Source organism: Pagrus pagrus (genome assembly GCF_965226575.1).
Source record: "Pagrus pagrus genome assembly, chromosome: 2".
NCBI classification, from domain to species: domain Eukaryota; kingdom Metazoa; phylum Chordata; class Actinopteri; order Spariformes; family Sparidae; genus Pagrus; species Pagrus pagrus.
The window spans coordinates 10375800-10401987 of record NC_140186.1 but is presented as its reverse complement, the minus strand read 5'-3'; the positions used below and the strand labels follow the sequence as shown (position 1 = coordinate 10401987).

Genomic DNA, 26188 nt, shown 5'->3' with positions numbered 1-26188 from the left:
TGTTCCAATTGTGTATCAGCAGGAAACGGAAGTTCACCAACTTGAAACTAAACAAATACACACTACAGAGCAGTGCAAGTGCAAAACGAGGGATGACGGCTGGCTTATAGAGCGACAGTGCAACTTGAATTGATGACAATGTTCCTGTGTGTTGGTGGTTTGGCAATATATCAGTTTCTTGGTAACAGGCATAGCGTTATCAATATTTGATATCATGTTCAATACCCCAGGGAAAAAGTGACAACAGTTCAGGTGTGTGCACTACAGCTTTGCATGTGTCAACTCCCTGTTGGAGAGAACAGCGAAAATACGCAGCTGGTACGGGTGTATCGATACTGTGAAAAATGACTATTGAAACCTTTTCAAATAATTACAATCAGGCAGGTTCTGCAGGCGGGCACCTCATCTCCCTGTAGTTCTTTTGTTTGGTATCCATGGTATTCCTACAGCCTTCAGCCGCGATGAGAGGCTTAGGATTTTCTAATGACTGGAAAGATGCAGGTTCTCCTTTGTGGCATTTCAAAATAAAATCAGGTGTACAATATAGGACTGTACGTAAGCGAGCTAGACAGCTTTTTCAAGTCACTCACAATACATGAGGATATTCTCAAATATCCCAATTGACAAGATTTATCCTGAGAGTTTATTTATCGTAATCTGCGATCAAATCTTATATTGTCCGATCCCTACTTGGTAAGATCCATCAAGGTCAGAGGATCCTTCTAACAAGAGTTGAAAAGAACAATACAGTGTGCTATAAAATAAAGCTATGAAACTGAAAATTGCACTTAAACTGAAGGACCCATTTATTGAAAACCCTACCATGTTTTTCTCTTTGCATTATTGTCATGCATCATGACAAAATGTTATCACATGATGATGATCAAGATAACATTTGTCTGTCATATTGTCCAGCCCTACTCTCTACAGTCTGCAGCTGTCACACCTCACACAGACTTCCTCAAGGCTACCAAAAATACACAACAAAAGACACAGAACTCAAGAGGATTTATGGATTACTATCAGTTTTACAGGTTTGTAACATGGTGTGTTACTAGCTTCTGTTGAAATATATTCACAGAACAACAAACCAACATCGCGCCTGGTCGATGAGCCTGCCACTCTACATTTGTCAAAGCAGGGGTAAAAGGTAAAGTGGTGACAATTATGCATGCAGTGACCATGGAAAACAATGGTTCAGTGTTTTGTTTTTTTCTCCTGACTCACTTCATAATACCTCAAACTGTTATTCCCAATACACTTCATGCACATTTTATAAAAGTGGCACCAAATACTCTTTTCGTGTTGGAAGCTAACATTGGGATTAATTAACAAATGGTGATTATGCAGCTCTAACTAATAATTTATTCTTGGATTTTTACTCATTATTGTTGAATTAATTTAATTTTGAATTGGAAGATTGATCATCTGACACTGTTGAGAACATTTTGTCTCGTCAGTGCCACGGTGCTGCTTTCCTCAGAGACAAACGATGACAGAAAGAGAGGAGAGGTACGGTAAGTGCACAGAGATTTTAATAGCTGGATTTCTAAGAATATCTTCAGAAGGGCAACCTGCCAAGCTTTTGTTTAAAACGATGGCTGGCCGTCATTTTAACACAACATTAGATGTGATAATGCTTCGCCAGTCGTCTGATCAACACATCATTTCCTTTGTTGTCTGCCTGAGAACACAAGTTGGGTACAACATGCAGAAAACTGTAGATAACAGATGGACATAATTGGCCTGCGTGCCCCATGCTGTTTTGCATTATATTAAATTGAACTCTTTCATGCAATCACACATCATTTGTCCTGTACTTCTACTATGCCGTCTGCACAGTCTGACGGAAGAAAAATCATAAACAAGAAAAAAGGAAAGCAACTACATAATAAGGACCTTCAGTACATTTTGTCCAAATGGAAGAGAGGATGTCAATGATATCACAGCATTTAACCTTCCATTTAACTTGTTGACACTGTAACATGTGATGCTATCACAAGTACTGTAGCATTTCCCTTGAGAAGCTTGCTGCTAATTATGCTATGATTATCCTCCAAAACATAACTTATAATTGGGTCAATCCGTAGCAACTCACCAATCACTAATTGGGCACTAATCTTAGTTCGTTAGCTTAATACGTGCATTATTTCACAATTTCAAACTTGCCTGATCTGACTAGATGAATACATGTTACAAATCATCCTCAGGGTTTATTGGATGCTCAGGACAAATTTCAACCCAATTCAGTAAAAAAATAAGCAATCGGTGAGGGTAACACACACAAAGAATCATAAAAATATGACATTTAGCCTCAAATGAACAAATAGCTAATAGTATTTCATAACTTGTCTTCATAACTAATCTATAGCAACAGTATTCATCACACGTGGTGATGACAATGATCCAACAATATACAAACGTAAGTACGAGCACTTGGAAAACTTGTACAAAGATGCTTTTTTGTGCCATTTTCAACATTAAGCAAATAAACCACCAGCGAAGCATTACTTAAAGAGGTGTAGTTGTAGCTTGTCCTGTCTATCTAGAAATCTCGCTCAAGTTGCAGGGTGGCTGCTACTGTCAACAAAAGGAAAAGGCTCGTCAGGAAATGGTCCTCATTAGACATTAGAGTCCAGGCTTTAGTGCAATCTTTTCATTCTACAGAACAACTTTGACCAAATAAAGTCATCTGCTCATGGAATGAGATATTAAAAATCAAAATTAAACTTGAATATGATCTATTGATCAAATTGCTTTCTACAACAGATAATCTGTATGTGGCTTCTGTCTGAAATAAGATGTCACGTATTAACAAAATTCATGCTGAAAAATATATTTCCTCTGTCAGTGTGAGGCGACTGCCAGGTAGCAGTCATGGAGAGCGGTGTTTTGATCACAAGGTAAACAAAGAATTTCATTGTTTGACACAGCAACTCGATTGTAGTTTGCATAGTGGCAGTAAATAGTAGAGGGTTGGCTCGGGTGCAACATGTTAAAAATAGCAGCTGGATCAGGGAGGTGAAGAAGGAAAGAGATAAACATTAGTGAGGAGTTCTAGCCTGCATGGAGGAGTGGAATGAGAATTGCAACATTAACCCACCTTAATTAGTAAAAGGTGAAGCCCAATGTAAATTAACAGTAAATGCTTATGTGTGTAACCTTAAAGGATAGCCCACAATTTTGTCCATCTTAAAACAATAGTCGGGTGCTAATAATTAACAATAAGAGGTTTTTCTTGTGTAAAGCTTTCTTTCTTTCATGTAGTCATTCTTTCTGTTCATACTGACCACTGAAAGATCCCTTCATAATGAACTTTTAATGTAAGTGATTGGGGACTGAAGTTTATCTGAAGCTAAAACAATGTCTTTTAAGTATAAATGTCCCCTTCTTGTTTTCTCAGACAGTGTTTCCCTATTGAGCAGCAGGGGAAGGACAGTAACAAAAAAAGAGGGAATTTTGTACTAACACGATTAGTTGCTTTGATGTATGAACCAAGCAAATGTTAGCTGTAAGCCTAAAATACTCAATCTCATTTGCTTTAAAGAAATGGCAGAGTTTCTAACAGTGACATCATGAAAAATGAATACACTTTTACAATATAAAACATGAACCTTTGGAGAAAAGGAGCAGTGATGCTCTTTTGCACAGCAAATTTTAATGGAGTGCAACTACTTTTAACACCATTATCTACTACATACAATTATCAAGAGACAAGATGTGTCAGGATCTGAGCAGTTTAGCACCTCAGCTAAACAATTTCCTGAGGGAGAAACCTTCAATGGAGAACCAGGAAACTGTCTGCAGCATATCCTAACATCGTTGTTCCACTCTAACCGGCTTCCTGTGGTTTGTGCGTAGCTGTCACTGTAGCTTCCTAAATCTATTCATTAACTCTGGTCAACAAAGGATGATCTTAAAAGCTATTGGGGTACAAATAGTAGTACAATGGCAGTGAATCACCTTGAGCATACAAGTCTTCTTTGTTTTGCCATCCTGATGTGGAGGCAATCCCTCAGAAAAGACATATGGGTTTCGTAGTTCAAGTATGTGTTAGTGTAACTGTCTGAAGGTGGATTTTCAATATTAAAAATTACTGAAACTAATGGCAGCTTATAGTGTAAGACAAACATTGTGCACCAGTATTGTATATAGTATTCTGTATTTATACAGTATATAATGAATAAGCAGGGCTAAAACAAGCAAAACCTCCACTTCGATCTTCAGAAAAGCAGCACACAGCCTTGTTTTTGGATGTTACACTTATGGAGACAGTTGCCTCTGGGACAACAAAACTTTTATTGAACCTTGATGACTTGGGCTTGATTCAATGAAACATCTGTGAGGTGAAATGCCAAATTGATAACCTCGGTGATGTTCCAGCATGAACAAACTCGACCCTTTAACATTTACTTTCAGTGGCTTGTGTTCAGGTGCTGCCTGTCTGATGGTCCAGTAGATATATGATGGCATGACCTGATGTCGCGACAGCCACCGTTTATGGGTTACTGCATCATTTTTTTGACATCTAAAAAGGGCTCCTGGATTTAAGCTTGACATGGCTTATGACATGATGAGAAATATATGTTGGTTTATCTATTCTTTCTAATACACATCAAAAACAAAGTAAAAATCCCCCCATAAAATCTGTGTGGTAACTTGCGATAGGCATTTGTGCAGAATGATAGGGTCAGTAAATCTATTAAACATCCCTCTAATACATTACGTAAGTGTTATGAAGGGTGGGATCTAAAGGACGACAGACCCGACTGATGTCTGTCAGACCAAATGTCCTGATGTGCGGTTGCTCATTCTACCAAAATGTTTCATCTTTTGAAGTTGATAAAGACACGGTTAAATACAAATGGTCATGAGAAGTTCAGTGAGAGGAAGTTTGGGATTTTAGTCAGAAATAGCCTCAACAAACAGCTTCCCCCTTCACTACATGTTACTCCTAGATCTCAGTTAATAGGCTCAATCTGTGCTTACAATGTAAGCAGCTGTTACTAAATAACTCAGCCAGAATTAAAGGGACAGATATCCCAATAGATGTACACCTGTTTTAAATAATGCTTTTACATGTGTGCTATGTTTCAATTTATAAAAATGTACAGCTAAGGATTATGTGATGACTTCCAATTGCTGGACAAATTACAATTTGGCCCTTTAATGCATTTCATCGCCCTCTCTCATCCTATTTCCTGTCATCTCTGGAAGCTCTGGTTCTCAAATTTGGGGGCATGGAGCTCCTGCAGCGGTGAGCGTGAATGACCACGGGAAAATTGTAGAGCGAAATTTGAAATAAATATGAATATGTAAGTATAATAACCACTTAATGTCAATTAAATTTAACCTGGATCCTTTTTAATAAGTTGCTTCACCTGTCGTTAATGATTGATAAAAATTGTGGGGTGGTTTTTGGCTTCTGAAAGTGGCATGCCCGAACCACTAGCCATTAGCCACTCCCCTTCACATCCAACACAAGAATGCAAAATTGTGGAAATGGTTGCATTGCCAAATTGTTATATGCAGTAACATAATTACCTTCAGTTACCTCCATCATAACACTCTTGAAATACCATAACTGCTCAGTACCTAATGAAAGCATTGAGAAAATAAAAATCTAGATCATAAGACAAAACAGTTATTTGATAAATCAAATGAAAAAAATACACGTTCACTTCTCTTCCTCTTCAATACCGACACTGACAGAAATGCCTACTCCGTGGTTCTGGCACATGATCAAATATCTGGGTGTGCATTGCATGGCCTTCAACTCACCCTTATACCCAGACAAGTTCATTAATTTAGGCTCTGCAGTGTGCACACTCCTCCACCTTCCACAACCTTCGCACATCCTCCTCCCCCTTCTCCTAGAGCAGAGCCTGATACTTCGAGAAAATGCAAACCAAGCAAGAAATGATCTTTCAGAGGGGGAGCATTAGAGAGATCCAAACTCACTTTTGTGTAAATAAATGTTTGAAGAAGATATTGTTTAAAAACTGTATTGTACAGTAAATACTGTAATACTATAATGTAATACGCTTTTGTTTGTGCTTTCGTGGGAAAGTATTTCGCAAAAACGTTTGCGTAAACTTCAGGTAAGAATAACTTGACATTGAGTTAAATATGAATAATGGGAGCAAAGCTTTGCTGTTTACATGAGGCGAAAAAGAAGAAGTAAAGGATGACACTGATTTACTTTGAAATCAATTACAGTTTAATTGCCTGACATTACAGCAAAATCACTGCAACCAGGAGGTGAGGAGCTTCCTTTTATGGTTTGCGAGACTTCGACGTATAGCATTTTTTTATGGGTCCATGGCACAGATTTATACAAAAGTTTAACTTGTAGAAAAAATGTCTAAAAGTTGAAAATAAAACTAATCAACTTGCAGTGTGCAACAGTGTGACATAAAGTTTAGAGACGGAGAAGAAAGACCTTGGTGGTTTGGCAAAAAAGTGTCTGATCAAAAATCCCCTCCAAGCTACTGAGACAGAACCAGAACATTTTCAACAGTAAACAGTGTTTCACATTTGATTGCGCAGTATTTATTTATGGGCTGCATCTCTTATGTGTTGCTTGTATTCCCTACAGGTTGCATATCAGACCTTGGCAATGGATGAGTTGCTGATGCAGAGTGTGAAAGCAGGTCAAGGGTAGAGAGGGAACCATCTAGGGGTTGACAGTCAGGTTCAGCCAATGTTCACTGAAGAGCCAACACAGAGTTAGAGCTACAGTGAAGATACAGGCCTCTATGGCTATGTTCAGACTGCAGGGAAATCAGATTTTTAAGACAGATGTCCACACTAATATTTGCAAGTGATCAGATCTCCATGGGTTGCTGTGGTAACAACTTAAGCGTCAGTGACTACGTATGCTGATGACGCAGCTTCCAACACAGAAGTATGACAAAACAAACAATCGCACTTTCAAGTCGCGGAGCTGAAAAAATTATGTCAGCAAGCTTGTGCGCGGACTGTTGTTCTACATGTTGTAGCTGCTCTGATGCACTTCCATGAGTCTGGATTTGGCATGCTGGGAGTGACGCAAAATACGCTTTCAAATCTGATTGGAGCAGCCAAAGTGTCTAGACTGAGATGGATCTGTAAACACCCGAATCGCATTTTAATGGCATTTCGAAACCAACTCAAAATGTGGTTTGGATGCGATTGCAAAATCGCTTTTCATGTGTTTTTCTTGCTGTCCAGACATCCTAAATTCAATCTGGACACAATCTGGATATGCCAAAAAAGACTGATATGGGCTGGCAGTCAATCAATCAGACTTTATTTGTATAGCACAATGACAACACAGGCCCAAAAATTCGAGCAAAAAGCTGAACCATCAAAAAAGGCACATGAATCTCTGAATATCCCAGCAAAGAAGACCAAGGAGCCCCGACCGCCATCAACTGTCAACATTTGTTCTTGTGAGGTTCAAATGTATCTTAGTTAAACTTATATTACAACAGTGTTGTTAACACTAAGTCACTTTATTTTCATCTTTAGGTTATCTGGTTCCTTAATTTCAGCACCATGCACTGTCTACAGTATGGCCTTTTAAATAGCTTCACACACAATACACAGCAAGGCACAGTAATCATGTGCTAGGATTTACATTTACATTGTTATATCTAGATTACATTTCTGACACATGATAAAGTTTTAATGTCGCGCACTGAGGAAAATGTCAGATTATACGATGGCCAAATAAATTTGGCAGAGGGCTAGATTTGGCCCACAGGCCTCTTTCTGTCGACACCTAATCTAAGCCATCGATCAATAGGCCCGGTAACATCTTTGCCGTTCAGACTCACACAAGCTCACACAATCACACCCTCGAATTTCCAGCCAGTTTGGATTGCTGTGCCATATGGTCTTACACACACATTGTAGATTTGCAGGTAAAGCCTGTATACAGTACGCATGCAATCGAAAGGGTGTGGTTTTTCTGCCAATGTGAGTCTAACCTCAACCGAACCCAGTTTCAACATGACAGTTCAATCACACAAGTATAGCTGACTTATATGCATGGACAGACTAAATTACCAAACAACTAAGGGCTGGAGGGAGGAAGAGTAGAATCATGCAGTGTATCTCACGACTTATACAGAGGAATACGCCACAGGCAAGGCTGCAACTACAGCATTTGCTTATGAGCAGGCAGGGAAAAGAAACTGCTAAATGGTCACTATTGTGTCAGTATTCAGCAGCAGCCCTGTTAGACAAAGGTTGATTTGTTGGTGGTAAAATATACAGTAGTTTCACCCCTTCCATGAAATCATAAAGCTAAGATGGCAGGATTTCAAGAGCATCCAACTGCCCTATCCCTACGGCACATTATGGACTCAACGAAGTAGTTGCTACAAACAACTACATTTTTCAAAATGGACACTGTGGGGGCTGGAAAAATTAGCCTTATTAATTTCCCCTTCTTACAAATTAAAGTTATTTTTATTAGCCTATATCAGTGTGAACCCACTAAAAACCATGCCATGGGAAATCCATAATGATTACTAGATAGCCTACTTAACTAAAAAATGCTCTCAGACCTCCATCATGGAGGCAGTCAGTGTTCAATACAAAACCTACAGTTCAACTACTGCTTCAAGCAGACAAGCTTAGTGCAGTGATTATTCCACAGGCTCTCATAGCTCCTGTTTTACAGATGTTGCTTGTTGTAAAGATTTACAAAAAAACATAACAAAATTGATTCAATCAATTGGAGTAAAGCTTGCAGGGGTCTGGCATCAAGCCCTACACTGAAAGACAATGATTATGGCAATAGAAAAGAATTTCATTGGAAAGTTTTCGGGCTGTGCTGAATCATTTCAAGACAACTCGCCAAATTCCCAATTCTATCAGAGTAGAACAGGTAGAAGGCAGTGCAACAAAACACTACAGAGAAATAGAAATGTGTGTCACTCTGTGTTAAACCTGTTACAAGCTTCAGCGATCTCACTTAACAATTATATTGTGTTTTCACTGGAGCAATCTCCCCCACCGGGACTCAGGTGAGCCAATACCTTAAGGCTCATTCATTTTATAAAAAGGAGCAGCATTTCATATGTTTTAATATTCACACATTTTTTCAGCATCCAACACTGAAACCTGGCTAGCGGGCAAGCATTATTAGCATATCATTACACCCCCTACTGTGAAGAGAAGATAGCGGGCCAGGGGGTTAATATTGCCTCCTGTTTAGCCAAAAGCTCTGCTCCAGTGTTCCAGCATGTCAATTTAACCACCGTGCTTAGCACATTAAGCTGGCAGGAGTGATGTTTGCATGGTGTGTGCATGTGTTTCAATAGTGTGTGATATTAGTCAGCGGGTACATTTTTTCACAGTTGACATATCCTGTGAGTGAATGCACATCATCTTGATTTAAAAAAATGGCAGTGAGCTTCATGACCCAGGTCAAATATAAACTTATGCGCCCAAGTTGAAGTGCTGTGTTCTGGGGGATGGAAAATACACAGAGTTTGGACTGATGTGCTCAAACAAAAATATATGCCACTCATGTTTTAGCACGAGAACATACATTATGTGGGTCAGTTAGCCAAACTCTGACAGTCAGGAAAGTGTACACATAATAGCACAACCCACATAGCTACGACATTACAATAATAGGAATGATAGGAGCTCTGGACAAAGCGTAGTGGACCATTTTCTTTGACTCTTGCCAGAGCTGTGTTGTGGGTACTGCCGAACCCAGCTCAAGTTTGTGCGTGAAAAAAACATCTGCCAGCTCATTGGTGACAGCATCACAAGAGTGTGTCACAGGAGCTGAATAAAAACAGATATGTTATGTGTGAAGTGATATTTAAGATATGTTTTAAGTGACTCACTTACAAAGTCAAGCAGAAATGTTCCAGTCCAGTCATTTAAGGCAGTTTTGGCATCAGGTGCCCTGCGACATTTCCCTTTGGAGTAGGGCAGTATTGATTGGGTGCATCCGACTCTGGGGCATACACCGGATAAACTGAGGGAACAACAACTCCTCGCAAGCCTGTGATAGATTCTATGGAAAGTTTTGGGAAAATTAATTCAGAGAGACGTCCCTGTTGCCACTGCTGACTTGACTTAAATAAGCAGCTGAATGGGTGGGATGATGCAAGAGTTCAGTGAGGTGTAACTTGTGCATGTGTCTGTGTGTGTGTAAGTACTTTAAGCTAAAGTTGCACTAGGCAAGATTATGTCAAAACAAAGTCAAAATGGGGCTGCAGCAGAGAATGGCATTCAGTCTTTGACAGACCACAGGTTTGCGCTTTTTGTAGGACATAGTCACTGGAGAACTGGAGATCACTGGAGTCACTTTCTGGAGAAACTGTTTGATTAACAGACTTTTGGTTATTGACAGTGCACACCAACAGTTCCTGTTCCCAGCTTCCTCCAGTATAACCAGTAGTGCTCTGTTAAACTGGCTTTGTTAGCTGGCTCTGTTTATAGAAGAAACAATAAGAGGGGAGCTGTAGGCCAAGAAGCAGATTACATTATGGCCCTGTTTCCTAAAAACTGGGCACATCACTGCAGCAATCACACATGCAGAGAAATGATTTGTGACTGGTTAATCTTTCACTTAACACTTAGTAATTTGACCAGGCTTGAAAAGGGAAATTGAAGCTGACTGCTGTGAAGAGAGAGTGGGAGAGACAGGAACCATTAGGAGAATTTGGCCTCACCAATTTATTGAAAGCCAATAATGAGGAATACCGAGCCACAGATTTAAAAACGTCATAATCAAACAAGTTGTAGTCTTTGATTAAAGGTTTGTCCCATAATAATAACAATAATAATAACAAAAACAACAATATCAATAAGTAATTATTCCTTTTAACCAGACTTTCAGGTCAACAACAGTGATTTAATCTACTGGGGCTTCACTCTGCTGACACTTTGGAAAGCATAATGTCTGTCTTGTAGAAAATGTATTCAGCCTCCATGTTTACCAACTGTACAAACAACCCAATTAGTCTACAAATAAGTGCAGAAAATAATTAGACTACAAATAAGTGCACTGAATTCAATTAGAATTGTGCTTATTGGGTTGAAACATGTATAAACAATAAAGCTTAATGATTATTCTGTGCTGTGTCAAAGTGACAGTACAAAATAACCCTCACCCTAAAACGATCACGTTTCACTATGTCCTTTGCAATAAGGAGGAAAATACAAAACAATCCTTTGAGCTAGTTGGTGTCATATGGAACAAGTTGATGTGAAAACAAACATACTGTGATTTTGTTGAATAAAAAAATATAGAATACGATCACAGAGTTATTTCAGACTACAAAAAAGCCTCAAATAGTGTATCTTCAGTTTCTTTCACATTAACATCTCGAAATATGTGTTCCCTAAGATCTTACAGTCTTTTTCCCTAAGGGCCTATGCTTGTTTGTCAGCACACAGCAGGTGATGATGACGGGTACATTATCTGATCTGCTCAGGGGCTAAATAATGACACACCATGACTGGAGTGTCTCTTTTCTGCTTACCTGTATAGTAAGCAGAAAGCAGGCATCCAAGTATTGGTCATTCGGAACCAGTTCAAGCAGCATGCTGGCTGGTCAAACCTGTGTGCTCACCCTCAAGAAGCCTGCTGTGTTTTATATTGCAATAACTGTCAATAAGATGTGACAGCCATAATGATGCCAATGCTTTTGTTTGAGGAAATAAAAAAAGGTCACTTAAAGAAACAAGCATTAAAGGTAAAAACAAAACAAATCACACACATTTAAGACTATAAAAAGTCCAGTCATGCTTATTTAGACAACTGCCCTCAAGGGCTTCAAACTGCTTCGGCTCCGGTGGAGAAAGAGGGAAAAGGTGTGACCGTGGAATTGGGCTGATGCGACAGATAACTGAGAGAAGCAGATAGAGTTTCATTCATGTGTCAGATTAGAGGGCTCTTTGTTACTGCCAGAGAGGGCAAAGCATGCCTGGAGAGAGGACAAGGATCGCCCTCACTCCCCTACCGCTTGTATTATTGTGTGCAACTGAAGGGAAAGTGTGTTGTGTGTTTGTTGCATTCCTCTCGACATCATATGCACATGGGCAGTGAATTAAAAAGAAGCTGCAAGCTCAATCGTCAGGGTCAAAGCTCAAATGTTATTGCAGTGGTTACTGATTTGAAAGGCCACATTTTTCTAACCTGAGTCACAAAAAAAACCTTAACACCAAACCCATCTTCAGGGCTAGATACCAACATGTATAAATTGGATAAAAAATGACAAAAGTGGTGTACAAAAACTTATCTAATAACTTGGGCTTTAGAAATTATCTCACAATCAAACTGCAGCCATCTTTAGATTCTTGTTGGTAAAGTTATAAATAGCCTGCGTCTGCTAAAACTCAAAGTTAACGCTGGTAAAAATCAATTTCACGATTTTAAAACCTGATACATTATAAATTCCAGAAGCACAGCTACTTTGCATGATTCTCCCCTGCAGTGTTGTGCAGGAAAGGTACGAAGCAGACTATTTAAAGAAGCACAGGGAAGATGCAGCTTAGAACAATTAATTTCACTTATGACAGCCTATCTCAAAGGAGGATCCTCTGTGTCAACATCAGTATGATCGGAAGATAAAGTGGGCAACAACTCACCATCAAACAGATACCGTGCATGTTCTGCCAAAGAATGATACCTTAAAATAATAATGAACAAATGTGATAAAAACAGATGTACAACAAAGTAAGGTGTCTACATTTTCTGCAGAGCCCCTTCACAAAGGAAACTAAATACCAGCATATAACATGAAATATTTACATACCTGAAACATAAGACACTTTTAAGCTATAGCTCAGCCGAACATAGAGTTAGATTTAGACTGGCAGTGCAACATATATGTTCAGTAGCTCAAAAGAGAGTAGAATATATGAATTAGACATTCAACACTAGGACCTAGACTACTAGCCAAAGTTACATTCCTCTCCACATACTTACTCATCTCCTGTGTCACCCGACAGAGGAGCCATGAGCCTGGAAGTCTGGCAGCTTTACATTAGCCAATGGTTTACAGAGTCCTGGAGGACACAATGCTCTCGCCAGTGGAGAGATGCACTGTGATGATTGAGTGATTATTTAACTGATATTGGTACATCACGATCTTTTGTGCACGGTTTGTTCTATTGTTGTTGTGTGCCTTCTTTAAAAAATGGGGCTCAGTTATACAATAGAGGCCAACAGTGTCAATCCATGTTGGATCCTCACTGTAAATGGACTTTATATAGCTGCTCTACTGTCCACTCAAAACATGCCATATTCACATATTCTTATACTGATGCTGCGTTGCAAGGTGCCAACATGCACAACAGCGCTTTCCATCCAAGGTGCCCGACGATATTTCAGCCGTTCACACATCGACTCATCCAGTCGGGAGCAATTTGGGATTCAGTGTCTTTCCCCAGGACACTTTGTCATGCAGCCGGGGCCGGGGTAAACCACTGACCTTCCAATTAGTGGACGACCAACTCTACCACCTGAGCCACAGTCGCCCCAAACATCAACACACTATCAACTATCAACATACACAGGACACAGTTTATATAGCAGAAGCAGATCGCAGTGGAGTAGATGAGGACTTTTATTATCCATTAAGTGATGGATTTATGTTCAGCTTATGTTTATTCTCTTATCCTTCCACATTTATCATAAAGGAACACAATGCCCTAACCTTGTTGTATGGAAACTTATTTCTGTCTCATCTTTTTTTAATCCCACATATGGGGTGGTCATTTTATGTTATGCACTTTCAGCTGCCTGCTGACAGTTCACTTGCTAACGGCGTTTCAGTGCCGATTAAAGGCGACATTAGAGTAAACGGATGCATCAATCAGTAGCATTTGTTGCACACAACCCAACTGAGAATTAACACCCTACTCTGCAGCTCCTTGCAGCTTTCAGCATATTGTTTTGGTTAGTCAGACAAAAGAAACAATGCTGCTTCCTGGAAATCTGTGGCCAGCCACTTACAACACAGTAGCTCACACAAACCGACTGCATGCTGCATGCCTTAAAAAACGTAGTGAACAAGTGACTGGTGAAGAAAGTCAAACATTTACCAAGCCCAAGTTTCCCAGATATTTTTCTCAAGAGCTGGCAGACCGAACCAAAACACCAGTGACCATTGGACTTGAAGTTTGACAGGCAGCCAAAAATAGGTCTCTGATGGTTTCTCTGGCTTGCTAGATGTTCAACTTCACCGGTAACTTTTTGCAATGCAGGAAGCATACTGTATAATCAGTATGTGAGATCCTGTGGGCTGGGAGCTGCTACCAAATGTTTTATCTGAATCAGTATGGTTTGGGGTTTTTGGTGCCACAATCTCAACATTTAGATCACAGTGATAGAAAGCTGCATTGTGCTGTGAAGTAGGGCGTTGACTCTCAGTGGAATTGGAAATAGCCCTTTCACACAGTTATTAGTCCTTCTGATTCTGTGTAAAATACACTGCTTATTGCTACTATTAAAAAGGTTAAAGGGATGAAAAAATATGAACTTAAAGAGCTTTTTATTACAAACTAAGTGCAGCCTTGTGTCAATGTTTTCAATAATAGCGTTTTCATTGAAATGAAATGAAATGAAATGAAATGAAATGAATTGTTTTTTTACCTACAATGACCAGAACTGTGATAAATACTGTAAGAAATAAAATCTTAAAGGCCCCACAAAACCACACAGGTGATTTCAATTACTCTGGCTGAATAGACCTCAACTCAGGTTGAAGGGTGATGGAGCTGTGCTTTGTTGTTTATACACACCCACACAGACCTGAGAAGAGGTCTAATCAGACAACATAAGTGACAACACCTGTGTGGGTGGATGAATACAGGTCTATAGGGGCTTGAATAACACACAACTGAAAGCCAATGTAAAGAAGGTCTAACTTTCCGTACATTGTCCTTCTATGCAGCAAAAATGCCAAATTTACTGAAGGAGGTTGTGTGTAAAAACCTGACATTTCATTTAATCAGCCACTGGGGAGAAATGCTGTAAAAAATGCCATATCCTGAAGTAGGAACTACTGCACCTGTTCTTGGTTTTAATGCATGAAAAGCTAAATTAAATTTAGGAAATATGTTGTGAAGTTCATTGCCTCTAGTGAAGTAGCTCTGTGTAGCAGAATGCAAGTTAGTCTTTAACTACAGTCCATCACACAGACAATTACCATTTTTTAATTAAAAACAGTAAAACACTATGGATACCAGCTAATATTAAGAGTTATTCATGTTATTATAAAAGAGGATGGCCATTCTCTGGTTTACTAAGCTTTACTTCCACTTTTAATTGAAGCAGATTTACTGTAGTAGCTTAAATAGATATCCAGCTGGCGTGGACCAGATGTTCTGAGAGAGAAATGTGCAGTGTGAGGTACAGCTTCTTTGACTAAATGAGACTATGAGATACACTCTTATTCCCTCTTTAGTGACTTCAGGCAAAAACAAAGCCAATATAATGGGCTGCTTTCTTTAAAACAAGGGCATGCTGATGTTAACAACCCCAGCACATGTGTCACGAGTCATGACAAACACTGTTTTGGGTCACATTATTCATGTGTTGAGAAAACTATGTTGCTGACCAAACACAATGTAGGCCCGAAGAGGGCTGCGAAAGAGAGAAGAAGAGAAAAAAGAAGAATGTGGCCGATATAGTAAATCACATTATCACCCGGGTGGAGGGTGGGCAGAGGATGTGGAGGGCATGAGAGACAGAGCGTGGAGGGTGGTGAGCATAATGAAATGCATGGTGCCATTTCTCAAAGCCCTAAAATGACACTGACCGCGCCAAACATGGAGTCCCAGTGACACAGGCAGAGCTGCTGCGCACTGATATTCCTGTCAAAACATATGCCTGGCTGTCTCTCCAGCTCATTTTTGGGCCATAATGATGACTTTTCCAGGCAGAAAATGCAAAAAAATATATAATAATTAGTAGTCTGTGAAATCGAAAAGCAATACTTCCATCTTAAATCACTATTAATATTGTTAATTGTGCTGATAGAATGCGGATATTTTTGGCAGGAAGTCGAGACAAAACTGGGTGTTTCTAATGAGATCTCGAGACATCTCCAGCCTTGTTTGTGCCAACCAAAACCGGTATTGTAAGCCAAAACATGATCTTTTCCTACTCATGTGGTTTTAGTGCCTAAATGTAACCAGATCATGAGAACAAAACAACAAATAATTCTTCAACGATCATTCAACAAGCCATTTGCAAAGTTCTGCCCTTACAGCTTAAATTCCTGCCTTATTTTCAAAAAAATCTCCATCTTGTTTATTAGTATATGCAATAAAGTTGCAGCTGACTGAGGCACCAAGTCATTGAAACGATTAGTTGATGATTAATCTGCAACTATTTCAATAAAAGTGGTTGGCTCTCTGTTTGGATGATGGAAGGGCTTTGTGTTTCGCCGTGCAACAGCCTCATGAGAAGTAACTCTACTCCAGTTTCATTTGCCTCCACTGTGGGGGTTGTCACAAATTTAGGTGACTACGGACATGGAGGATGAGCCTCCCTTTCCTAAAAAAAAAAAAAAAAAAAAAAAGGAGTCCATTGTGTTGCCACAGTGACAAAGCAGTTCTGCAGGTTCCACCTTCACCTCTCCTCCCTCTGTCTTCCTCCCACCTACCTAGCCGAGCTCGCTTTGAGCATGCTCTCTCCTTCGCGCTAAACTTCCTTGTTAACCGGCAGTTTCATTCATTCTCGTGCAGGAGCTGCAAAGTCATTTCACAACGGGTCGGGCAGCCAAAGGGCTATCAACGCCGCAGACAGCTGTGCAAGGACTTCAGGGTGGCCAACAGGTAGTGGACAGATAAGGCACATACACACTCTGCCTGACCTGGATATGTCACAAAAAAACAGCAGCTGATTTGCTTTCAACAGCTTTTCTGCCATGATGATTCTTCAGACATTGGTCATCATGTCACATTTAATTAAAGCCGAGGAGCAGTGTGTTTTTCCATTTGTGCGAACCCAATTATTACACGTTATATATGTGGAGTACCAAGAAACATAATTTAAAAATAGTATAAGCATGAAGAATTTCAAAAATAAGGGGGAAAAAATAGGCTACTAAGAAGTGTAGCACAATATTTGAGCCTGCATAAAGGCACCACAGTAGTTCTCACACTTAAAGCTGCAGATCAAGCTTTAAAGAATACAATAAATAAAATTATACTATTTGAAAATGAGGTCAACAAGGACGATCAGGGCAACTAGTGAGAAGGTAATTTAGCAGGTGACTCGTGCCAGTTTCCAATGTGGGCCATAAAGTCACAATGAAACAATTGGTGCTGAAGTATTTGTACAAACACTACAAGATCATCGACGCCTTTTTCATGCAGATGAAGGATGATGTCAGACTTCTGCAAACGTTGAATTAGATGTCAGTGTCAGTTGCCACAGTGTGACAGTGTGCTACCTAAGGCCTATCCTGAGCTCTCATAATCAGCTTACCAGGTTGAACACCGTCTCCACAATGTCTCGGTTGGAAACTTCCCCAACTTCCACCAGGCCGGCGAGCACGGCGAATTTCATCCTTATCCCCCTGATAGGCACTCCGGGGTTGAGCGCCATGGCGCCCGGTCTCCCGTCCTTTCCATCACCTGGCTGCGCAGCGCCCGCTGTCTCCTCGCTAGCCATTGCTAAGGAAGGAAGGACGGGACAGGTGGCGTTCACAGGTAAGGCACCTGTTCACCTCCCGATGGTGACAGTGCAGCCGATGTCGGAGGAGAAAAGAGGGCTCTATCTCCCCTTCAGCTGAGTTGTTGACAGTCTACAGGCACACAGACCAAACGTTTTCCTCCCCATCCAAGACAGTTTGACGAATGAGCCTCGAAAGTAGGCAACAAAATAAGGCGCAAACGGGATTTAGCCGTTGACACTGCGAGGCTGGAAATGTCACCGCTTCACTCCGCGGCGAACTACTCCTCTCTCTCCCTCCTGGTCCGTAACTTGATAGCAGACGGATGGATTAATGCTGCTAAAAGCCGCGGGGAAGTGCGCTGCAGGTAACCAGGAGAGGAGCAGGTGAGGCAGAGCTCGCCCTCAACCTGGTTTCGCTTCCTCCGCTCGGTCAAACGGCAAACGAGGATACGGTGACTTTAATATCTCCGTAACAGCGGTGGAAGTTGCTATTGTCACTGAGTCCAGACACTTGACAGGTAGCGCGCTTGGCAGGAGCGAAAACTCACAAACTGGAGGGGGCAAGTCCGTCAGCAGCCCCGGTGGAAGTCGACGAAGGACAGAGGTCCGCTCGGTCCTCCCCGGCAAACTCCACAGACTTGCTTAAATGTCAACGTTCGCCCAGCTGCGCTGCAGTCTCTTCCTGATCTACCCCGGTAGCTTCAGCTCGTCAGCGCCATGACAGTGTAGCCCTTGAGTTGGCGGAGCATGCGCAGTGGGGAGCTGAGTCTATTCAGCTCAGTGGCAGGTGTGTCGCTCAGGTGACTTTGTAGCACGACGCGCTGGGACTCACTTGAAATCAACAGCGCTTCCTCATGGACTCAGACGCACAGACGTATGCTTCTTCACCCTGACAGGGAAGTGATGGAGAGTAACTCAAGTACTCGAGTATTAAGGCTACTTCGTACCACACCACTACATATTGTGCTTTTTTACTCCACTACATGTATCTAACTGCTAGAGTGACTTTGCAGACCAAAACACATGGGTTTATGTTAGATAAGGTAAACGACAACCACAACAGATAGTAGGCTAGAGATAGGCTAAGTACTTAAAGGAATAAAGGTAGCATATGATATACCACTTGAACATCTGCTAGACACAAAATAAATATGGGTTCATGTCAGATAAAAATAAACGTTATTGTTCCAACACAGCTGAACAAGAACAAATGCATAGAAGGCTACAGGTAGGCTGAGTAATTAGAAGGATATGGTAGCTTATATTACACAACATGAACATCTACTAGTCACAAAATAACATTTGTACAACTTAATATGATATTAACTAAAGTGTAAGGTGTATTGAGGCAAAAAATAATATTAAAATAAGTGTCACAAATTAAACAAGGAAGCAAAATTTAAATCAAGAATAATGCACTCAGACTGATGGTATGTGGCAGTGGATGTCAGTGTAAGTATCATGAAATGTTATTGCACTCAACTAAAGTGTGTGAAGTTTGTGTCTCATGATCCAGAGACAGTAGTGAGGAGGGTGAGTAACAGTTGAGCAATGTGTTTGATTGGAAACCTGCAACAGTAATAATAATCTTATGATGTAATAATTAAAAAAAACACTATGAGTGCTTTGACACTCTAAATACATTTTGCTGAAAACACTTTTATCCTATTTGAGTAAAGTTTTAAATGTAGAACTTGAAATAAAGTACCTTTACATTGTAGTACTACCTCTACTGATGTTAAAGATCTGAAAACTTCAACCGTAATTCTCTTTCGGCTGACACAATTATGACGTAAATAATGGCAGTAAAGAAAGCAAGTTAAACTACTTTTTTGCCACAAATCTAAAATAAATGCAATAAATGCTGTGACTAAATTTATATTTGTATATTCTGTCTGTCTTGAGGTCACTGAAGACCTTTTATCTTATTACTTTATAGTATTATGTGGCTTTAATCACTGCAATAAGGAACTTAAATGCACCAGATAAGAAACTGAGCAGGGCGGTACTTTTACCTACTACTACATTACAAAAACTCAAGGTGTGCTGAAGAGATTCTGGAAAACTTCCAGTGTTGTTATGTTACAGGACTATGTATACTACATGGCAGATTAACTCAATAATAGCCTAATCTTTCAGCAACTGATGTGAAAATCACGCATTAGAAAATAACAGCTGAAGAAAGAGGCGATTAGAAATTGAAAATAATAAATTAAAGGGAAGCTCATGTCTTAAGGTAGTTTAATATGTTCAACAAGCAGGAAACTCAGCTTGAAGCAGTGAAAGAAAAGAGAAAATGGGGTTTAAATCTATTTGCGACAAAAGCGCATTGACAGATGTCTGCATCCTGAGGCAGAGGAAACCAAACATTGAGGCAAAGTGACAGCTCTGCTTTGCTTGCCTTTTCACATTATCACCAACAACCCATGCCATGTGAGAAGCTTACAGAGGTGAACACATGAGAGGTCCCAGTTTCATCCACATCTGTTATTGCATGAAATCCAAATTAAACCCAATCTTGAATGTTATAATATGTATATCCTCTCCTTTCTCTGCTCAAACCGATGACTTCATATTTGCTCTGCAGGATGGCTGAGCAACTATGAGTGCTGTTGCCACAGTGGCAGCTGTCGTCACTGTTACCACTGACCTCCCACTAAAGTGTAGCTGAGTCCTCGGGGACCCTGGGAGTCATGGAAGCCAGCGGCACCACCCATGAGACGCAAGCCCCGTCTCTAATGTGATGACCTGAGAGCATCAGACTTGTTCACTGCAGCCTAAAGGTAGACCTTCTTAAATAAGGCTTTGAAACGCTTTTAATGACCTTTGAATTGAACAGGAACCGTGGCTTATTAGTTTTGTCTAACGGGGCACTGAAGAGATAATGAGACATGCATATCAACCTTTTACTGCAATAGTCTTCTGCTCTCTTCCATCCATCTTGTTCGAAATGAGCAGAAGAATATCATTTCTGCAAATGATTCGGTGTCGAGCTTGACTGTGACAAACTAAAGCTTGCGAGATTCACCTTTAACATACAGAAAGCAGCAAAAAGTACATTAATGATGATAAGAGAAAATTCAAAAACTTTCATGTGAGCCTAATTTGATGCTTGTTCAAACAACACATACAATATTTTAGATTAAATGAAAATAAAAACTGCATATAGAAATGTAAATAAGGGGGAAAAAATCAGAAATGCTGAGCCATAGTCGTTTGTAAGAATAAGTCTGATGTAGGCTACATTTTAGGATGTCGCTGCAGCAGTGCCTTTGCTTAAATTTGTGTTTACGTCACCAATGGTCCACAGTCATTTATCAGTTGGAGGAATAACACTACACACAAAGAATTAGCACCATGAGCGTACAGGAGTTTACCTTGATTATATATTATCAACAGACAAAATTCTTCCCTTTGTTACAGTAACAGTTGGGGTGGCTAATAAGCTACACACCTGCATGACGTGTTCACACACCTAGGGACTGGTTCTGCCTGTTCAGAGATGATAGATTTTCTTTTATTTCCCAATAATCATGGCACTACTACTCAGTACTTGAATTACTTCTAAAGTATAAATTGAACACAGTGCATAGCCTACAGGCCTATGTGGGGGACATGATATGTATAGGAGCAAATAAATGCTGAAACAGTTGATAGAATAAAGAATATCTGCATCAATTGTGAATTTAAACACGACTGAATGATGTTGAATTTATATCTTTTAAATATTTTACATATTTGCCATTGCTGCAAATGTATGTAGATTGAAGTTCCCTTTGTAAATTCCCAGTAGTTGTTTGTAGTAGTTGTTTTTCAATTTCAAAACTTGGTGTATGTCTTAAGGTTAAGTCAGAAACTAGAAGACAAACATGATTTTTTTTTTTCTTTTCCTATATTGATGGATTTCTTAACTCAGGCTAATGGCTAATATATCAGGGCTCTTTTTTATTGCAGTCAGCTTAAGAGTCCAAAAGATGTTATCCACAATGGTGGATTTATTTATTTATTGATTTATTTATTTATTTATTTTATTTATATTTTTTTTATTTACTTATCAAACTTTAATGGACAAATAAAAATAGAGAGGAATTTCACTTAGGCTTGATAATGTATCCTTAGTGTAATAATCTGTGCAACTTCTTTTTCTATCTTTCTCTACCTGGTTTTCCAACTTAATCAATTCAGTTGTGTTTAAATCAAGTATTTACAATAAGGTGCTCAGTTGTTTATGAAATTAAAATCATCGTGACATGTATTTGCTTTAAAGACACCACAAAAAACAGTCTTTCACTTGGTAAAGTTATTTCACGAGGCTTTCCAACAGAGGGCGCTAAAGAAGCCACAGAGCCTCGCGAGATAAGACAAATCTCACGTCCGCGGTCTGTCTCTTTAATTCTCGCGGGATTTCGTACTTCCTCCTCTTTCACTCCCTGTAGCCAACATGGCAGTCGGCAAGAATAAGAGGCTGACCAAAGGCGGCAAAAAAGGTGCCAAAAAGAAGATGTAAGTAGCAAATTCACCCGTTGTTACACGAAGCAGGCTTTGCCTTTTTGTTTAGTAGAACTTTGGTGAAAAAAATGTGAAGGATGAAGCTGATTTTGAATAGATGTTACAGGGTCGGTGCTAGTCTCGTCATCGCCGGCCTCTGGCGCTGGATGGAGGTGAAACATGCTGTTTCCCTATAGTCTGCGCTACTGTACTTTGTCGTAACTCAGCTGATTTAATCAAACTTGTACATTTCATTTCCAAGTGATTGTTCTGCTGGAGGAAGCGTAACAACCTGTAGTAGTGAATCCGCATATATACGGCCGGTAATGTTATTTGCGAGAAGCTAGCAAGTGTTAGCATGGATTTAGCCGAGCTTGCCTATCAACATGGCAGTCAGACGCCGCAGATAATCTTTCACTGCTCGGGAAAGCGGTGCAGTACACAAACGGAACAAGCGGAGTGTCTGAATTATTAAGTCAAGTTGTAGGAAGTCATAACCCTGTTAAACCCGATCTGTTAGACGTAAATCCTCCATAGTGCATGCTAGCCAGATCGCTGTCCCTTGCAGTGCGTGCTCAGCCGGCTTGCTAGCAGCGAGTCTGCCCTCTAGCTCGCAAGCACACCGTCCAATCCATCGATAATTTAGCTTGAGCTGATTGTGCAGACGAGTGATCCATTTTTTTTTCTGCTTGTTTCTCTCATACAGTGTCGACCCTTTCTCCAAGAAGGATTGGTATGATGTCAAGGCACCAGCCATGTTCAACATCCGCAATCTTGGCAAGACCTTGGTCACCAGGACTCAGGGAACCAGTAAGTCTATATAGTTAAAATAATATCCATTCATAGGTTGAAGATGGTCAGTGGTGGGGCTGAAAGAAACTAACATGCATACCCATGTGCTAGCCTTGGGAAGGCATGATCACAAGCTGTTTCGGTCACATATGATCGCTTGATTAATACACATGGAGATCAGCTGATTTTCCCTCACAAGAAGAAAACGTTCAGTAACTGTGGAGAGATGAAGCAGGTTTGCATTAGTAAACCTGTTTTCCATACTATTACGGTTGAGTGGAAAATCCTGGGTTAAAGGATGAAATATCATTACAACATTGCAGTAAGACTGTTACACTGAGCTTGCCATCCTCTTGGTGATGTAATGGGAGCGTACGACCTGTTTCAGCACCAAATGTTGGCAGAGATTGTCCTTACTTTCATTTGCACATGTGCTTGTTTACTTACGTGTCCACCTTATTCACTACATCTTAGGAATCGCCTCTGATGGTCTGAAGGGACGTGTGTTCGAGGTGAGCCTCGCCGACCTGCAGAACGATGAGGTGGCCTTCCGCAAGTTCAAGCTCATCACCGAGGATGTTCAGGGCAAGAACTGCCTCACCAACTTCCACGGCATGGACCTGACCCGCGACAAGATGTGCTCCATGGTCAAGAAATGGCAGGTAATGATCATGGGGTTTGTTTTTTTTTTTAAACTTTACAAAGGATACTGAATATCCTTCTAAAAATTTCGCTGTGGTCAATATGCATTTTGGAAACGATATCAAATTGATACTTGCCTGACCCTCGTTAGTTCTCAATCTTTTGAGATTCAATAACTAGCCCTGTTTTCAGGGTGATCATTTCCACATTGAAATTATAATTTTGAGGGGTTATGAAAATAAAAAGGTGAATAGAAAGAAAGCATGAGAAGACCTAAAAGGTGAACTCTCTTTAAGCGCAGTGATGGTGTGCAAGCAAAGTTGGGGTAGGCTGAATTGTCACTGGTTTAAATATTAAGAGTGCCTGGGAGGTTTTCACAGGAATGGTGGTTGAGGGGTCTACTTTTAGGTACGTAACTACTACCACAGTAGTAAACTGAGACGTTACTAGAAGAGTGTGGTTGAAGTGTTTTTGTTGGTCATATGCAGTTATGTTACTTTAGTTAATCTCAGATTTGCATTGCAGTTGAATTTAAGATCATATTAGAGCAAATAGGTGAAAATGAATTGTTTCAAAAAAGGGAGCTACTGGTGAATCTCTCTCCCAATTAGATTAAATTGAGATGGGATTTGAGGCAAACTGTCTGCAGAGGTGTTTCCTTTTTATCATGAGATGGCAGTTTTTCATCAGAGTGAGGTCGCCTGAAAGCCCATAATTCCTCCCTAAATAGATGTGACCGTTGTCAAAGCCAACAGTGACATTGTGTTGTCATTGTGCCACTCGGTTGCAACAAACCATGACGTAAAACCGTCATGGCACTTTGTTAGAAGCAAAGCTGACTGGCTTCGGTTAGACTGCATTATCTAGCTTTGTTCAATAATTGTATAGGATGAAATATAGATAATGCACAGAAACTTTGTCCACCGCCAACTGCCTTGGGCTGGAACAGTGCATCTATCCTGGAAAACCACTAGGCTATGCTTAGTTTTTTTTTTTTTTTAATCGTGCTCCATGAATATGAAGGAAAAGTGAATTTGGGATGCTGTTGTGGTGGAACTTGTTCACCATAATTAACTTTGTTTAGCAATTTGGTAAAAGTGGCAAATTTCTGACTACTGTGAGAACCGTTTACATTGATTGGACTACACGATTTTGGTTTTGTTCTTGGATATGGAGGGATTGTCATACACCACTATTCATCCTTCATTAACTGCACATATGTTGTGCTTTTTAGGACTTTATTTTCAAGGGATAAAATATGTATATAACAGATGGCAAGTGCACAGAACTGAGGTGTGGTACAGAGTTTGTGAAAATATATCTTGTGTCAAGAAAGAAATATAATGTAAGCAGGCAGGGAAAGGTGGGCACAATAAATGTGGATTACCACACAGTTTAGATCTTAACACAGCTGCTATCACAAATGGGAAGGTTAGAGGTTGAGACTGTTTGGAGAGAAATCTTCCCTATGGAGTCTAATCGGGATCGATCTGTTCTTTCCATTCAGACCATGATTGAAGCCCACGTGGATGTGAAGACCACCGACGGCTACCTTCTGCGTCTGTTCTGCGTCGGTTTCACAAAGAAGCGCACCAACCAGATCAGAAAGACCTCCTACGCCCAGCACCAGCAGGTCCGCCAGATCCGTAAGAAGATGATGGAGATCATGACCCGTGAGGTTCAGACCAACGACCTGAAGGAGGTCGTCAACAAACTGTAAGTTGAAGTTTGTCCTGCCCATGAAAGACAATTTATTCAAAGTATCATTTAATGACACATGATTTTTGTCAGCAGTATAATTAATTTTTATTTAATCAAATGTATGTATTTTGATGTTTCCCATCACTTGGTCTAACATATCAGTTTGTGTAGATTTACTGCTGACTCTGAAGTAGTTTTTGAATTGGGATTACCGCTTTGCATCAATGTGTTTATCATTTCGTGTTCCAGGATCCCTGACAGTGTTGGCAAAGATATTGAAAAGGCCTGCCAGTCCATCTACCCACTACACGACGTCTACGTCCGCAAGGTCAAGATGCTGAAGAAGCCCAAGTTTGAGTGTAAGTGATGCAGTTGTAACACTGGCTATACGAGTGGATTTCTTCCCCTGCGTGTTGCCCCGTGGGAACAGATGATGACAAACTGTTTCGGCTCCATATGATGGCCTGATTACTTCCCATTGAGATCAGCTGACGTTCCCTCACCAAAAAATAGTTTTCATTAACTATGTGGAGAGAGATCAAGCAGATTTGCAAACGTTGGGACTGTTTTCCAGACTAATATGGTTGGGTGTAAAATCCATATTGGGGTGAAGGATGACATCATTTCATCATTGCAGTTATTGGCTTTCCATCTGCTTAAATGTGCCGGTGCCTCTCGAGCCTTTCAGTTCTGAACCTGAATTAAAAGCCATTTGTGTTTTTGTTGCAGTGGGCAAACTGATGGAGCTCCACGGTGAGGGCGGTGCCGGCAGCACTGCAAAGGCAACCGGTGACGACACTGGGGCCAAGGTGGAGAGGGCTGATGGCTATGAGCCCCCCATCCAGGAGACAGTCTAAAACACCCTGACAGATTTAATAAAAAATGTAAAATGACCAACAAACTGTTCTGTTGTCTTTT

General features: G+C 40.3%; 2 protein-coding genes across 11 annotated transcripts in view; one reads left to right on the top strand and one right to left on the bottom strand.

Annotated features, from left to right (window-relative positions):
- lrba (LPS-responsive vesicle trafficking, beach and anchor containing) overlaps positions 1 to 18536 on the bottom strand; it is a 194415-nt gene extending 175879 nt beyond the window's left edge. For 6 of the 10 annotated variants that reach the window (XM_084365848.1, XM_084365851.1, XM_084365852.1 and 3 more), the window contains exon 1: positions 17459 to 18536. In XM_084365848.1, coding sequence (XP_084221974.1) covers positions 17459 to 17644 — 186 coding nt within the window. In that variant the 5' untranslated portion in view covers positions 17645 to 18536. The remainder of the gene's footprint in view (positions 1 to 17458) is intronic. The other 4 variants (XM_084365853.1, XM_084365855.1, XM_084365857.1 and 1 more) reach the window with 1 other exon arrangement.
- Positions 18537 to 22027: 3491 nt separating this feature from the next.
- rps3a (ribosomal protein S3A) lies at positions 22028 to 26171 on the top strand. The gene is made up of 6 exons (XM_084377304.1): positions 22028 to 22150; positions 22842 to 22945; positions 23402 to 23589; positions 25077 to 25285; positions 25520 to 25629; positions 26000 to 26171. Exons 1-6 carry the CDS (start codon positions 22089 to 22091, stop codon positions 26125 to 26127), a joined length of 801 nt encoding a protein of 266 aa, XP_084233430.1. The 5' UTR covers positions 22028 to 22088; the 3' UTR covers positions 26128 to 26171.
- The last annotated feature ends 17 nt before the right edge of the window (positions 26172 to 26188 follow it).

Excerpts from the sequence above, each read along its gene's own strand:
- rps3a (XM_084377304.1), top strand. The coding sequence starts at position 22,089 with ATGGCAGTCGGCAAGAATAAGAGGCTGACCAAAGGCGGCAAAAAAGGT. Across the intron at positions 23,590-25,076 it reads CCATGGTCAAGAAATGGCAG|ACCATGATTGAAGCCCACGT; the intron begins GTAATGATCATG and ends CTTTCCATTCAG. Across the intron at positions 25,286-25,519 it reads AAGGAGGTCGTCAACAAACT|GATCCCTGACAGTGTTGGCA; the intron begins GTAAGTTGAAGT and ends TTCGTGTTCCAG.